Raw genomic sequence first — 16,012 nt, forward strand, 5'->3', positions numbered from 1 at the left:
CTGAATAGAGGTTATCCACTTTACTCATGTGTGAATTCTAACAAACGGTGCTGGTTCCCAGAGTATTCCTCATTCAAACCAATTCAATGCACGACCTTGGAGTTAATGCCTGAATGACTTTGGTGGGCTATTTTGAAATAATCATACTTGCACATGCAGGTACTTTTTTTTGAAAGTCCTAAACAAGGTATAGCAGTCGCTGGTAGGATATGCAGCTTACATAACCATAGAACACGGATAACCTCTATTATGAATTAATCCCTAGGTTGTGATATTGTCACATTTAATCTAAGATGGGTTTTAAACCCATTTTTGGCTTATTATTTTTATACCAAAATGGTTAATTTAATTCACACTGTACTGTGTGGTTAACCCAGTTTTAATTAGTCCAATTCAATTTAACCATGCTTTAACCAACTTGATTTTCTTTTTACTCAGGAGAGTAAGAAGAAGGCTGAAGACCCCTTCAGATCCCCATCCAAATCACCAGTTTATAGTTTCTGCCGTCGTGTGATATTGACATTTCGCCTCCATTCAGATCTAACTTTGATTGGAACAAAAAGCTTCTCTTCACTAAAGTATTAACAAGACTTCAATCCTTGTCCTATGGGTAATTACCCAGTTTCTTTGCAGGCTGCATGTGATGTAGATTTTGGATATTCATGAGAGATCCATTTGTTTTACCAGCTTGCTATTCAACTGAGATAGGATTTCTAAGAACAAGTGAAAAAAATTACGTTTATAATGGTTAGCCTCATTTTTACAATTTTCTTAAGTTAGTATATTAGTTAGTATATCACAATATGATAATTATTTATAATAGTTTAGATAAGTTTTTCATTTTTGTCTCTTGGTGGGTACAGTCAACATTTAGAGCCAATTTTTTGGAAGGTCATTTCAGGGATATCTGAGGTCACCCATGGGTCATCTGTGGTCAAATTTCTAAAAACTGTCACAGGGGCATGAAAATTGGTGGGTACAGTCATCATTTAGAGCCAAATTTTTGGACAGTCATTGCAAGGTCATCTGAGGTCACTCAGAGGTCATCTGAAGTCAAATGACTAAAAACTTGTATGGGCATGACATGTACAGTCAACATTTAGAGCCCAATTTTTGGAAGGTCATTTTGGGGTCAGTAGGGGTCATCTGAGGTCAAATTAGTAAAAATTGTCGGATGGGCATGAGACTTGGTGGGTACAGTCACCATCAGCCAGGTAATTGTGCCCAGCCGAGACCCACCAAAATTTAGGGATCAAAGGTCAAATTCAATATTGGTCCAATCAAGCTCAAATTGAACAGGCAAATCACCATGGGTTGTTGCAGGTTCATTTACTTCTACCAAAAGTAATCGTAAAAGCAGGCGAGACTCGTGGTTCGAGAACCGCCTTGTTAATCAAATACACACAATTTCATCAAAGAACTATAAAGCCATGCATGGTTCTTCTTTTCCTCGTATATTGATATTTAAGAATTACGATTAAGCATCATAAATTTGAACTTGTGCCCTAGTTGGTCATGTTTGATTGTTTCTATGTCACTTTGCTGCTGAAGAAAATGGGATTTATAATTTTCTTAAATCAGTTGAAAATCACAGCAAGATAAATTAAATTAATACACTTGAAAACCAGCAACAAAACAAAGTGTAGGCCTGATGTCTATAATGAAACATGTTCTCAGGTAACTTAACCCTATGGGCAATACCTACGGATTCGGCCTGTAAGAACTACTGTGATTGGTTACAAAAAGGAATATATCATGTATTTAGCCAATCAGAGATATGGTAAGAATAGTCAGTAGGGCTGCAGGGGATAAAGCTTCAAAGTACCAAGAGATCTCAAAGCTCTGTTTTGATTGGTTACTCAGATGATTATATTATGTAATTAACCAATCAAGGACTCTGTTAGAAAAGCAGTAGTACCCATGGGGTTAATTTGAAAGAGAACAATTAAATCACATTGTTACATGAGAACATAAGGGTTGATCAGATTTCTTCTTTTTCTGTTTTTTGGTTGGAATTAATTTGAAGAACATCAGATCCCAAGGAAAGACCCACAGAAAAATTGTCATACAAGCCATGTACAAGCTATGTTTGTTATGTTATGTTACATAATTATGATCATAAATTGGAAAAAAAACACAAAAAAACTTCACCACTTGAGAACATCAGATTTGTTGTAAGATCAGATCTCATTCTCCTATCCATGTCATGTTATGGCATATCAAATCCCAAGAAATTAAAAGACCCGAAACTGTTTTTTCTACAAACTGTGTTTATTACTTCATTTAACCTAATTTTTTTGGCGAAATCACTTTGTTACCTGAGAACATAAGATTAGATCAGATATATCCCCATTGGAATGGTATGCATCAACTGAAAAGAAGCTTTCTTTGTCAATTTATTTTTGAAAATAAAATCACGTGCAACCTGAGAGCATAGACTTGTTTTTGGATCAGTAATCAGTACTTTTAAATGTCACACAGAAGCTCAAGAAAAGCTGCCAAAAAATTAAATTTAGGGCTGACTTCTTGAACAACTGTGAACTTTTATTGAACCTTTGCAGTGTATGCTTTTCAGAAATGAATGTTGTATGTGCGTAGAATAATGTTTGCTAAAACATTCAATTCATTTGACATATTATGAGTAAAAATCATCTAACCTTTACGTTTAATGCAGTTTTTAGTTTCATCTCCGAGTTTTGTTTTATGAATTTCCAGCAGAAGTAGTCCCCCTGGAACCACCTTTTCTCATAATCCCTTTTAAAAAGCGGATACTCATGCCTAGAAATGCAATCCTTAGTTACCATGGCGATGAGAATTGTGATAGAACACCAAATAAGCCAATGTAAACATGTGATAAAGAGCAAGTTCAATCAAACATTCTTGACATGTTGGCATCCATCTGCGTGTTTCTACTGAGGGTAAAATTCCGGGCCATGCCGTGCCGTGCCGTGCCGTGCCGGGTAACGAGCCCAGTAGAAACGACTTGGGGTAATCGGTTGCCGTGTCATGCCGGGTCATGTGCTCGCCTTTCGTGATCCACCTCTTGAGGTGGATCATGCCGGTCAAAGCGTGTAATCTGCGCAGTAGAAGCGAGCCGTGTCGTCGGTTGCGGGTCGAGGTCATGCGTGTTGCAAAAATAACGCGATTTATATTCTACTTGTATAGTCTAGCTTAGGCCTATGATGTAGTAGGTTCCTTCTTTCCGATATTATATACACTGGACACATGTGTGACTCGCATGAACTTGATGAAGTAAAATGGATATGACTTTACTTAGTCTAGGCCTACTTCTTTATAGGCCCCCTAGTTAATGAGTTGGTTATATCTTTATAATTAATGAGTTGGTTATATATGAGCTGTAAATTAATTATCATAATAGCCAATTACTAGATCCACTGGTAAATTAATGCAATTTGGATTTTTACGAAAATACTAAATTGTGATTGTAGGTCATATGCCATGAGCTGCCATCCGTGAGACATTTAAATTTAGGATATAATTAACCGTCAAATCTGTTTTCCGTACTTCGGTTTACAGGAAAAAAATGCCGTGCATCGTGCGAGACACGGCTTTCTGGTCTCAGTAGAAACAAGCTGACTTGGCCGGATTATGATCGGTATTTTGTGCCCGGAAAATAGCGGGTCAAAAAGCCGTACGCTCAGTATAAACACGCTGCATGTTGCGCTTCATTGAATGTATTCCAAGTATCTTATTATAACATTTTACAGGGTTTTGAGTCGTGGAGAGGATGCGCTTACATGTATTCAGATGGATTGAATAGCGTTTGTTTGGACTGACTGATGTTCATGTGTGCTATCACTGCTATGGTTGGTAAAAGAGTGTTTGTTGTCTGGCTGGTTCGCTGCAAGACTTTAAATGATATATTATATGCATTAGGTCATGAAAGCTCACTAATGCCATGTTCACATCCTAACCCTTACAATAAATATCAATCCAATCCTAACCATAAATCCTAAACTAATAATATCTAGGAATGGGGCCCTCGACTTTGGAAGTGACAGGGATGTGCGGACAGCAGTTCCAAACTAGGGGTCTTTTGGTGAGAACCTAGACACCGAAAAAGGGGGGACTTTCAGTGTCAGTGAGAAGGCCCAAAAAAGGGGGTCTTTCCGTGAAACTGGTGAAAATCTTACCAAAAAAGGGGGTGATTCAGTTAGACTTGGAAAAATTTTTGGTCATAATGTAAAAGTTGATACAAAATTTTCAAAAATTAAGGAAAAATAATGAAAAAACAAGGGTCATTCAGTGAGAGATTATCAGAAATTTTCCCACGATTTTGAAAAAGGGGGTCTTTTGGTGACAGGAAAATAAAAAGGGTGGTCATTGGGTGAGAGGGAGTTCAGTAAAACAAAAAGGGGGTCATTGGGTGAGAGGGACCTGAAAAATGGGGTCAATGTGGCCGAACATCCCCATCACCCATTTTTAGTGAGTGATTATAATTGAAAGTCTAGCGGACATTCTATACCTTATAACATAGCAAGTTAAAGTGTTATGTTTCGAGGATAGACTGGCACATGTGTTTTCATGCATTTTAACAGGGTATCGTTTGCACATCTAACATGTGTTGTTCAATCAAGTGAAGTGAAAAATAAATTGCCGGTTATAAATAAAGGGTAACACAGTATCATTACAGTACACCCAAATAATGTGTCCGAGGCAGTAAATATGTAAATAATGGACAAGGTGTATCTGAACCCATTAAACATCAATTTTGCTGCAGAGGATACATTATTTGGGTGGAAAGTTTAATGCAACACAATAATTTGTAGTCTTTGTCAAAGACTACTCACAATTGAATACCTGAGTGGAAGAAGGGCCAAACTCCATCAAAGCTGTTTTTGAGATATTAAAGAAAAAACTTAATATTTGGAAAAGTTTTATAGACAGAATGTTTCCATCTTCAGGGGACCTTTAATACATGAACATACAATATTACATACATTCAAAATTATATATGATGTTAGTTAGTATATCACAATATCACAATATGATAATTATTTATAATAGTTTAGATAAGTTTTTCATTTTTAATCAAATACACACAATTTCATCAAAACTGAACTATAAAGCCATGCATGTTATTCTTTCCCTGATTAAGCATCATAAATTTGATCTTGTGCCCTAGTTGGTAATGTTTGATTGTTTCTATGTCACTTTGCTGCTGAAGAAAATGGGATTTGTAATTTTCTTAAATCAGTTGAAAATCACAGCAAGATAAATGAAATTAATACACTTGAAAACCAGCAACAAAACAAAGTGTAGGCCTATTGTCCATAATGAAACATGTTCTCAGGTAACTTAACCCTATGGGCACTACCTGCCGATTCGGCCTGTAAGAACTACTGTGATTGGTTACAAAGAGGACTATATCATGTATTTAGCCAATCAGAGATATGGTAAGAATAGTCAGTAGGGCTGCAGGGGATAAAGCTTCAAAGTACCAAGAGATCTCAAAGCTCTGTTTTGATTGGTTACTCAGATGATTATATTATGTAATTAACCAATCAAGGGCTCTGTTAGAAAAGCAGTAGTACCCATGGGGTTGATTTGAAAGAAAACAATTAAATCACATTGTTACATGAGAACATAAGGATTGATCAGATTTCTTCTTTTTCTGTTTTTCGGTTGGAATTAATTTGATGTAAAAGTTGATACAAAATTTTCAAAAATTAAGGAAAAATAATGAAAAAACAAGGGTCATTCAGTGAGAGATTACCAGAAATTTTCCCACGATTTTGAAAAAGGGGGTCTTTTGGTGACAGGAAAATAAAAAGGGCGGTCATTGGGTGAGAGGGAGTTCAGTAAAACAAAAAGGGGGTCATTGGGTGAGAGGGACCTGAAAAATGGGGTCAATGTGGCCGAACATCCCCATCACCCATTTTTAGTGAGTGATTATAATTGAAAGTCTAGCGGACATTCTATACCTTATAACATAGCAAGTTAAAGTGTTATGTTTCGAGGATAGACTGGCACATGTGTTTTCATGCATTTTAACAGGGTATCGTTTGCACATCTAACATGTGTTGTTCAATCAAGTGAAGTGAAAAATAAATTGCCGGTTATAAATAAAGGGTAACACAGTATCATTACAGTACACCCAAATAATGTGTCCGAGGCAGTAAATATGTAAATAATGGACAAGGTGTATCTGAACCCATTAAACATCAATTTTGCTGCAGAGGATACATTATTTGGGTGGAAAGTTTAATGCAACACAATAATTTGTAGTCTTTGTCAAAGACTACTCACAATTGAATACCTGAGTGGAAGAAGGGCCAAACTCCATCAAAGCTGTTTTTGAGATATTAAGAAAAAACTTAATATTTGGAAAAGTTTTATAGACAGAATGTTTCCATCTTCAGGGGACCTTTAATACATGAACATACAATATTACATACATTCAAAATTATATATGATGTTTCCATAGCAACGGTACAGGTCTAAATATGAGCTGGAGTTGGGCCCTTCTTCTAATAATATAATAAAAGTGCCAGTTCCGTAAGCAGATGTGTTATAAATAGCTACAGAAATTTGTTAATTATCCATTAATTGCAAAAGTAGAAGCATGTAAATATGTTAGCAAGAAAGTTTATTGTAGTGAAAAGCAGATTTCATGGATGAACAAAATTCCTCTTTTATCCAATATTTGTGAAAGAAGGGCCCAACTCCATGGAGTTGGGCCCTTTCATGAAAACCATGATTAAGTGTACGTGGAAGACTATTTAGAGAGTGGATTTTGGCTCATCTTTCACACACAAGGAAGAACAGTCTGCTGGCAATAAAATGCTGGGTCTAACTCATTTTTGTAAAAATTGTAAAAAATTGGATTTGGGCCCTTCTTCCACTCAGGTATTCAATTATACAGTTTGCTAAAACTTTCATTGAAATAACACTTACATCTTCTAATATACAAACATTTTCATGTTGTGGAAAACAATGAAATACAAGAACAATTAATCATTCTTTTGGTCATAACTACAAATTAATTTGAACACCTTGCATGCAGTGTTAAAATGCTTCTATTTTTAAGCTGACTTAGGGGCTGTGTATAATTTATGAGCCTGGGGGATGGTAAAATTGGGAGGGCAAGAATTTGAGAGGGAGAGGGGGCAAGCATTTTTTGGCACAGGTTCATGGGGCACCTTTTAAATAAAACATTCTGAAAAGGCTAAGGAAAAAAGTATGGAAACGCATAAGCTTCCTGTAATAAAAACTAAAATAAAAGCAAAATTTGTGAAAATTTATTGAAAATTTATTAATTTTGCCCACCTGAATTGTCATGGAAATTTGTGAAATTTAATGTATGGAAATTTTTATAAAAAGCGCCAGCGGTAATTTTCACACATTTAATTTTGCCAATTTTTAACTGTTTCACTTGCATTTAAAATCGCTTCCTTACATTAACATGGAATTAAGAGATATACTTCCATGCATTAACCTATATACGAAAGGTATTATTTACATGTTGTTATTGCTTGAAAGGCGATGTTTCGTTTAAATTACCACTTTTACAGTAAATTGTTCTAGAATAATTGGTAAACCATGTGGCGCTCTGAATTTTAACAAATCTTTAGGGCATTTGTGGTAAATGCCAAAGTACTTTGTTGTCTATTAATGAGTCTGTGTAACACTATTATAAATATTCAATGAAGATACAGGGTGTTGGTGAAATTCATTTATGAGTGGGGCTTGGTCAGGTATACAGGGTGTCACCTAAGATTTAAGAGATCAAGTATCTCTTGTTAGTTCACTGTACAGATAACAAGTCATGGAAGGGTTATAAAAAAAGGTTGGAGACGAACCTGTATAAACAGTGAACAGAGAGAGTGCCCTTCTCTCTTTCATTGGCGATTGGACCATACTCAATGCTGCTGTAGATGGATCGCTACACCTCCAGTCTGTTACCTTCACAGAATTAAAGAATCCCAGTATCCATTATACACCTTGCTCAAGGGCACAACTCCGCCACAACAGGGCTAGAACCCACAATCTCACGATCATGAGGCCTGTGCTCTACTGCTAGACTACACATACCCAAAATAGGGATGGGCTATACATAGTATGAAAATTGCATTCATAAAGTAGTGGTCAGAGTAATAATTTACTTGAATGGGTGTGTATAAAAAGTACACATGTATAATGTCTATGAGAGTAAGTCAAGTGGATGGTATACAAAAAGACAAATGAAAAACATCACAATGAGTGCTGTTGTCATTGGGCAATTCCAGGAAATAGATGCACAGGAGTTAAGATTTCCAGACTTGACCAGTTGTGTTTGCTGGAAATCCAGACTTTCAAAGTGTCTTAGTACAGAAAAAATCTTTTCACAGTTGAAATCCTAAATATGAGGGGCTCATTTCAGATAATTTCATGATTTTTTATACATTTTATTGCATTTCCAAGCTTTTTCCAGTAACATTGGCAACTGGAATTCCAGTTGCTTTCAGGAAGAAAACCTGGAATTCCAGACATTTCTTTTATCGAAAATTTACTCCTCTATGGGGGTGTGCACTTATTTTCTGGAATAGCCCATTATTTACTATACAACATGGGAAAGAGTGCAAACTATTTTCCCAGAGGTAAATGTGTGCAAGCCTATCAGTCTATATTTTAGCACATACTTGTATTTCGGCCACCCCACATAATGGCCGCCCCACATTATACAACCTTGTTATGGCCCGGCTATGCAAGCTACCATAATGGAAAGACCGGTTGCCCTAATTGTCTGTAATGATATGGCAGATCAAATAGAGAATAAAGTGAAACTTAAACGTAATGAGTCTGTTGATTGCACCACTAATAGATCCCGTAATAGATCTCTTGAAAGCATGATTAAATATTTGAACAGCCAATGAAACGCTGAGACATGAGACAAAATGTGTTATGTAATCGGATAACCAAGGATGACTGTTGATCTATCAGCTGATTTGCCAATTATTTTTAGGTCAAATCGTAAGGAATATAGACAGTGAAATTAAAGAGAAATCATGAATCTAGTGATGGAGATCTTTGAAATACGTAATTAACAGTGATTAATGAAATGAGTGGTTAATTATGTTGATGTTAATCGGCTCACTAGCAGTGGTAAGGATAAAGGTGTTTTGAGCATCATATGCTTGATTTATTTACACTTTGTGCCCCACATCACAGTTCCGTGCCCACAGCCTCATCTCCCCACTTCAAAAAGTTTTGGATTTTTATACCATCAGAAACCTAGGATAGCACTTCTTCAAGCGCCTCGTTGGCTGCGTCGCAATAATGCGCGCTTCGCGTGCACCCCCCCCCCTTGAGGAACTAGGACTAGTTCTAACCTAGGACTACATAATGTGTGTGCATACCCTTTCTTGTAGATTTGCTCATTTGACTAAGAAATTGACCAATTAGAAATGACAACACAGTCCTATGACACACTGTATGTAATACATGCAATTCATACAAAACTCACAAGGTCTGAATCAATTGACATTTTGGATATTTGTTGAATCATACACTAGAAAAAAGAAGGTATAATGCTGAAATACTGCTTTAAATGGTTTGGGTCATATTGAAGAGAAAAGGTGAATTCTTCATGCAAGACAGATGAGTGTAGTAATGGGTCTCTTAACTAAATATTTGATCATGAAATGAAAAGCAGGAGCAAGGTTATGTAATTATTTACCTGTAGAAATGATGGCATTTTGGACGTCCTGTTCAAAAAATCTTGTTTCAAATTTTGTTATATAGGTTTTGATGCATTTTGATAAAAGTATTGTAGGGTTTTTTCCCCATTTGAAGAAAATAGATGTTTTTGAATGTTTGTCAAAATGTTTCTCCAATATTACATTCAAACTGTAAATCAAAAGCCTTAAATTTTTGGATGCAGATAAAATATAAATGCTGAATGCCATGCCATCAAAACTTTTTTATATATGAATCTATGGTAGTGCCTATTCTATATCATACCATACCCTTTCCTATTATGATTGCCCTTGTTGTCCCACTACCCTCAATTAAGCAAGTATACTGTACCAATGCATATATCACAAATTAGGGATTTGTGTGTTTTTATTGTGATCATTGTCTTTGGAGATTACTGGTAGTCACTATGTAGATTGACCTACAACCTTGGTGAAAAAGGTTGCCACACCTGAGCGTTAATTGGCCAACATCCTTCCCCGCTCCCCTATTGCAATGTTGATTTGGACAAAATCGTCATCATTTCTACATTACAGTCTCCCAACATTGGAAAATGGGGGGGTGGGGAAGGGCAAGTGTAATCTGAATATGCATTTGCAACTATTATACAAAATAATACGGAACTATCACATATTTAGCTTCGATTGCGTGCTTTTAACACCAGAACGTGGTGGTGTGGCAACGAATTTCCGCCAGAGTTGTCTCTAATAACATATAAAAAATCATCTGAAATTACGTTTTCGTTCATATCTTTAGAGCGGAATGCTGGATTCACGTGCAATTTTCACAAAGTCTTAGCCTGTTTATGTACTCTGTACTAAATATAATTATTTTCATGTAATTTATACATGGCTTGGTCTATGTGTCCTATTATTTATAAAGATGCCAAAATAATGCAAAATATGTGAAAAACATCAATCGCCATTACATGCTGTCTACTGAAGATAGTACATAAAATTTTAAAACTATTTTAATGATGACGAAATAGCGTGAAGTTTAAGTATTAGACCTAATAATAATAATAGCAAGGATCAGAAGAGGAAAATTATAATCATAGAAAAGTCATCAGAGTGATTCGAACCCCTGATCTCACTGATCTATAGATTTCAAGGCGGCGACTTAACCGCTGAGCCAAGAAGAAGTCGTTGAATTCGTGAGCATTTCTAATGTATTAATGTTAATTTAAAATTATGCAATGCGTATATGTACAGTAAAACAGGTGATTTAATTCTCATTCACCTACAATTTCAATTGTTATGCCGTTCTGGTTGGTTTAACCTAATACAGAGATGTTATAACCTCATAGTAGAATTAACATGTCATACAAATGCATTTAAGATCAGTAACCCATTGCACATATGGAGATGAGGTTGATGACGGTCGACGGTCGACACAAACAAATTAAAAGAAATTTAGATTATTTTCTTTTATTTAAGATTTGTCCATCGTGGAGAAAGGTGGTGAATCGAAATTCCAACTTTATTTTTATAACCCTAAATACATTGCCAACATATACAATCGTTGTAAATCGATGAAATTATGTGTATTGGAGCGTTTCAGGTCAATTTGATACCATATGCATTGCATAATTTTAAACTAACATTAAGATATTAGATATGGCTTGGAATTCATTCACTTCTCCGTGGCTCGGCGGTAAAGGCGCCGACTTCTAAACTACAGGCCACGGGTTCGAACCCGCTGTTAGTTTTGTTAAAATTAATATTTTCCTCTCTTAATCCTTCGTATTATTGTTGGTCTAATAGTTAAACTTGGCGCTATTTCATCATCAATCAAAAATGATGAAATTTTCTTTTTTCTATATTCAGTAGACAGCATGTAATGGCAAATGAGAAGGTTTTTTGACACATTTTGCATTATTTTGGCATCTTAATAATTAATAATATACATAGGCCGGTCCACGTGAAAATGATATGAAAAAAAGTTATTTACGCTTAATTGTAACATGGATAAAGCGGACAGTATCCACTAAAAACCTGTGTGTAGCAGCAACTTGATACGATTTTCCGTTACTGATATTTAACAGAAAATCATGCAGTTTAGAGCCCTAATTACGAAATGTGTGTAATTTAGCATAAATGGTGATTTGAGGGACCACTCCCTAAATAAACCAAGTACTTTGTCAAAAATGTTATTATGATTCAAAAGAATATTATCTACTCCCAAATCGTGTGCAATATGAAGATCATACGACATTCCGTTTTTGAGTTATGAGACAAAAACGAAATTTAGATGAAATATTTTGCATTCGGCAGAGACAACCTTGGTGAAAAAGGTTGCCACACCTGAGCGTTAATTGGCCAACATCCTTCCCCGCTCCCCTATTGCAATGTTGATTTGGACAAAATCGTCATCATTTCTACATTACAGTCTCCCAACATTGGAAAATGGGGGGTGGGGAAGGGGCAAGTGTAATCTGAATATGCATTTGCAACTATTATACAAAATAATACGGAACTATCACATATTTAGCTTCGATTGCGTGCTTTTAACACCAGAACGTGGTGGTGTGGCAACGAATTTCCGCCAGAGTTGTAGATGTATGAAATGAATATCTTTGTTCATCTGTAATATGAAATGGAAACCAGCAACATGCATCCATTTACATTATAGACATTTGTATTAAGGCAGCAAGAATACCCCTAGATTATCTGGTAAGGACTGCATATTCCCTCACACTTCTTTCTGGGTCAATTTTGCTATCAAAATGTAAATTTTTCAACGAAAAAAAATCCTACTGATTCCACCCATCTGGATTCAAATTTGTTGTATTTTGCAATTATAAATTTGTCAAAATTGTGTTAAATTTAGCCAAAAAAATAGTCGGTTTCAGTATAAAAATGGGTCCAATTTATTTCTTGGAGAATTGGTATAAATATGGGTCCAGTTTCAGATTCCAGATACACATCCCTACCCAACCAAAGAAAAAAAACCCAAACATATCTCATCAGGACTAAATATTCCCTCATTTAATAGCTGAGTCTTATTTTCCTCACCTTGTCAAGGACCTTCTGGTAAAGGACTACTGGAAATTAATTTATTTTTACTCCACTCCCCGCTCCGCTCTTTTGTCTTCAGAATGATTATGTTATAGAAAAACAACCAATCAATGAAGTTGGTGGTTCAAAGCTTACCAAATCAACAGCATGGTGCATAACATCAACATTTTGCCATGAATGATAAACAGCCTAATATCAAATCACAATTTTATTTTTGAAATCATACTTGTTAGATATTAAAACACCCTGAAGGGCCTGAAACAAAAGCGCCATCGCACTATGGACCACAATGGCCTCATCCCAGTGGCATACTCCAATAACCTCATGTAAACAATCATAGTGCAAAATTTGACCTCAAGTTGCAGAGTTTTTGTACCCAAATTTTCAAAGGTCATTCAATGAATGTAAAAATGTATTGGGGTTAGAACTGTGTCCTGACAGATGAGCATGCATTGATCTACAGTGTAGTACATAGCGACTGCTCAGTGCCAGAAGTGGGTAAGTGCAATAGCTGCCCTGTGAACATTTGGCAATTTACACACAGTAATGTACTTATCTACACAGGGCAGCTACACATGGCAGCTATTGTACTTGTTCCACTTTGGGCACTGAGCAGTCGATAGGTTAATTTTCGGAGGTGTGGGAGAATGTAATATGATTGCTTTTATGGTTTGATTGTTCCTTTGTTTTTGCAAAAACATTCAATGAAGGTTGTGAAAATATTCATTTACATTTATTCATGAATAAAAAGTTTCGGTAATAATAATAGTACCAGGGGCATAAAATACAATTTTAACTGAACTCTTTGATTAGTTTGATCAAGCTGTGCAAGCAGAATATTGTGTATGTACTCTCACATTTTCTTTAATAACACTAGTGCACCTGCAGCTGTGAGAGCCCTGATGCTGTGAGAGCACTGGCATGACAGCGATACTGTTTGACTCCAGATGACCTTTGACCTCTGATGACCTCAGTGTAATTTTTTTCATGCTCCCCTCATACAAAGGATTCCACCTATCAAGTTTAAGCCCAATAGGGCAAAGTTTAAATCTAGCCCCCACATGACCTTTGACCTCGGTTGACCTCAATTTTGTTTTATGCATATATTCCCTCGTATCAAGGATTCCACCCACCAAGTTTGAGCCCGATAGGACAAAGTTTGAAATCCATGACCTTTGACCTCGGATGACCTCTATATAATGTTTTTCATGCTCCCCTCATACGAAGGATTCCACCCACCAAGTTTGAGCCCGATCGGACAAAGTTTGAAATTTGACCCCTCCGTAATGACCTTTGAACTCGGTTGACCTCAATTTTATTTCGGGCATATATTCCCCTCGTATCAAGGATTCCACCCACCAAGTTTGGGCCCGATCGGACGAAGTTTGAAATCCATGACCTTTGACCTTGACCTCCGATGACCTTCTAAACCACCCCATAAACGTGGAATGCCCGATACCTATCTATATCCGAAATATTGGATTGATCGGACAGACAGACAGACAGAGCTCATTATTTTATTAGTAAAGATGTTTTTCCCCTTGTATAGGCAATGATTAAGCCTAACTACACCGCTTACTACAAAATACTACAGCTGAAAGCCACTGCGCATGCATGCATCCGATGTGATGTGATGATATCTGTGGTCATAAACACCTTCTTTCTTTATTCATTCCTTCTTTCCATTCCATAATTAGTCAAACAGCACATGGAGAGTTTAATAGGGTTAATGTACTATCAATTAGGAGATTGTGGTGAACAACAGTGGCACCATAGGGGTTTGCACTACCTCCCAAAAAACACATGGGCTTTGCCCTCTCCCCACCCAAAATAACTTCGGCTTTGTCCACCCCCTGTCAGAATAAAAAATCTTAATATGTTTTTGCAAAAATGCCATATTTGGGGGCAAATTGTTTGATTTTTGCAGAGTTGGAGAATATTTCAATAGGCCAATTCAAATCAAAAGTTTACCAAACTCCTGTTTGAAATGTTAATTCTTGTGTACATTGTATTTACAACCTATTTCATTATTATCACATAACCTTTTTATTGTATTCCAAGCAGTGTCCGAAATAAGGAAAATATGGAGGTTATCCCGAGGATAACTAAAGCATGAATTCTGCTTGTCCTAAATACATTTTGGTTGTCCCCAAAATGTGTCATACTTTTGGAGGTAGAATATAGTGATTGTCCAGGGGATAAGTACATAGCTCAATATGGTTGTCCCCAGTGATTTTTGGACAAGAGGACAAGAGGATTTAAGTGCTTATTTCGAACACTGATTCCAAGTGACTTTTGATCCTTTTAAATTGTGCATTTTGTGTAAATTTTTAGATATGTATGATATTTATTTGTATATAAAAACAGGGAAAATCTGTTCCAACAGACCAGCAGGGAACCAAAGGACGAATCCAAAAGGATACAACAGTGTCACACAAGCAATGGATAAAATTAAAAACAGGGAAAATATGACACAACATCCAATGGGGGAGTAACACAAAATATATAAACAAAGTTAAAAACCCAACTTACTTAATATGAGGGCCTGCTTGGAAAACAGTGCTTTTCACTGAAGCTGTTTAACCCTCAATAAAGAAAGATTTCTATATCTATCTATCTATCTATAACTGCTTAAATGAGTTTTCACCACTTTCTATATTTCAGGTTATCGTTTGGAATATAGCTTCGGGTGAGGAGGTATGCGTTATTGACTGTCATCCACAACCCGTCTTCTCATTATCATTCAACTGGCAAGGCAATCTATTAGCTACCACATGTAAAGATAAGAAGATGCGAGTAATAAACCCACGCACAGGGGAGCTATTACAGGTAGGTTTCAGTAATGATAGTGTATGCACAATTTATGCTTCATGCAATGGCTGCCTCAGGTAAAACTAATCAGATCCAACAATTTCCATCCAAAAATAGTGGAAAAGGTGTGGAAGATTATGGAATTCCAATGTCCAGAGTGGGAGCCAAATTGTGTAAAATCCAACTGGATATCAGAAGGGTCCCATTTTCAGCTGGATTTTAACTTAAAAAGCAACAAAATGTTGCATCATGGTTGACCACATAGTTCAACTTGATTTAATATGGCAGAGCTGCAGTGTGTGGATAGAACAGCCCATTTTGAGTAAAAAATTACAATGCATTTTGCAAAGTCAGCTAATTTCAGTTGAGGCATGCAGTTACTGTTATTGTATCTTTGAGAAACACAGATTACATTTCAGTGTGATTGTTTGATGAGTAGAATTATCATTTCCTTCAAACTATAAAAACATTTTGCTGTTTTTGTTTCA

General features: G+C 36.3%; 1 protein-coding gene across 3 annotated transcripts in view; it reads left to right on the plus strand.

The window, feature by feature from the left end:
* LOC140142453 (coronin-2B-like) overlaps positions 1–16,012 on the plus strand; it is a 116,381-nt gene that overhangs the window by 93,150 nt on the left and 7,219 nt on the right. For all 3 annotated transcript variants that reach the window (XM_072164436.1, XM_072164435.1, XM_072164433.1), the window contains exon 5: positions 15,378–15,542. In XM_072164436.1, the coding sequence (XP_072020537.1) occupies positions 15,378–15,542 (165 nt within the window). The remainder of the gene's footprint in view (positions 1–15,377; positions 15,543–16,012) is intronic.

The sequence above is a fragment of the Amphiura filiformis genome, chromosome 20, assembly GCF_039555335.1.
Source record: "Amphiura filiformis chromosome 20, Afil_fr2py, whole genome shotgun sequence".
Lineage (NCBI taxonomy): Eukaryota > Metazoa > Echinodermata > Ophiuroidea > Amphilepidida > Amphiuridae > Amphiura > Amphiura filiformis.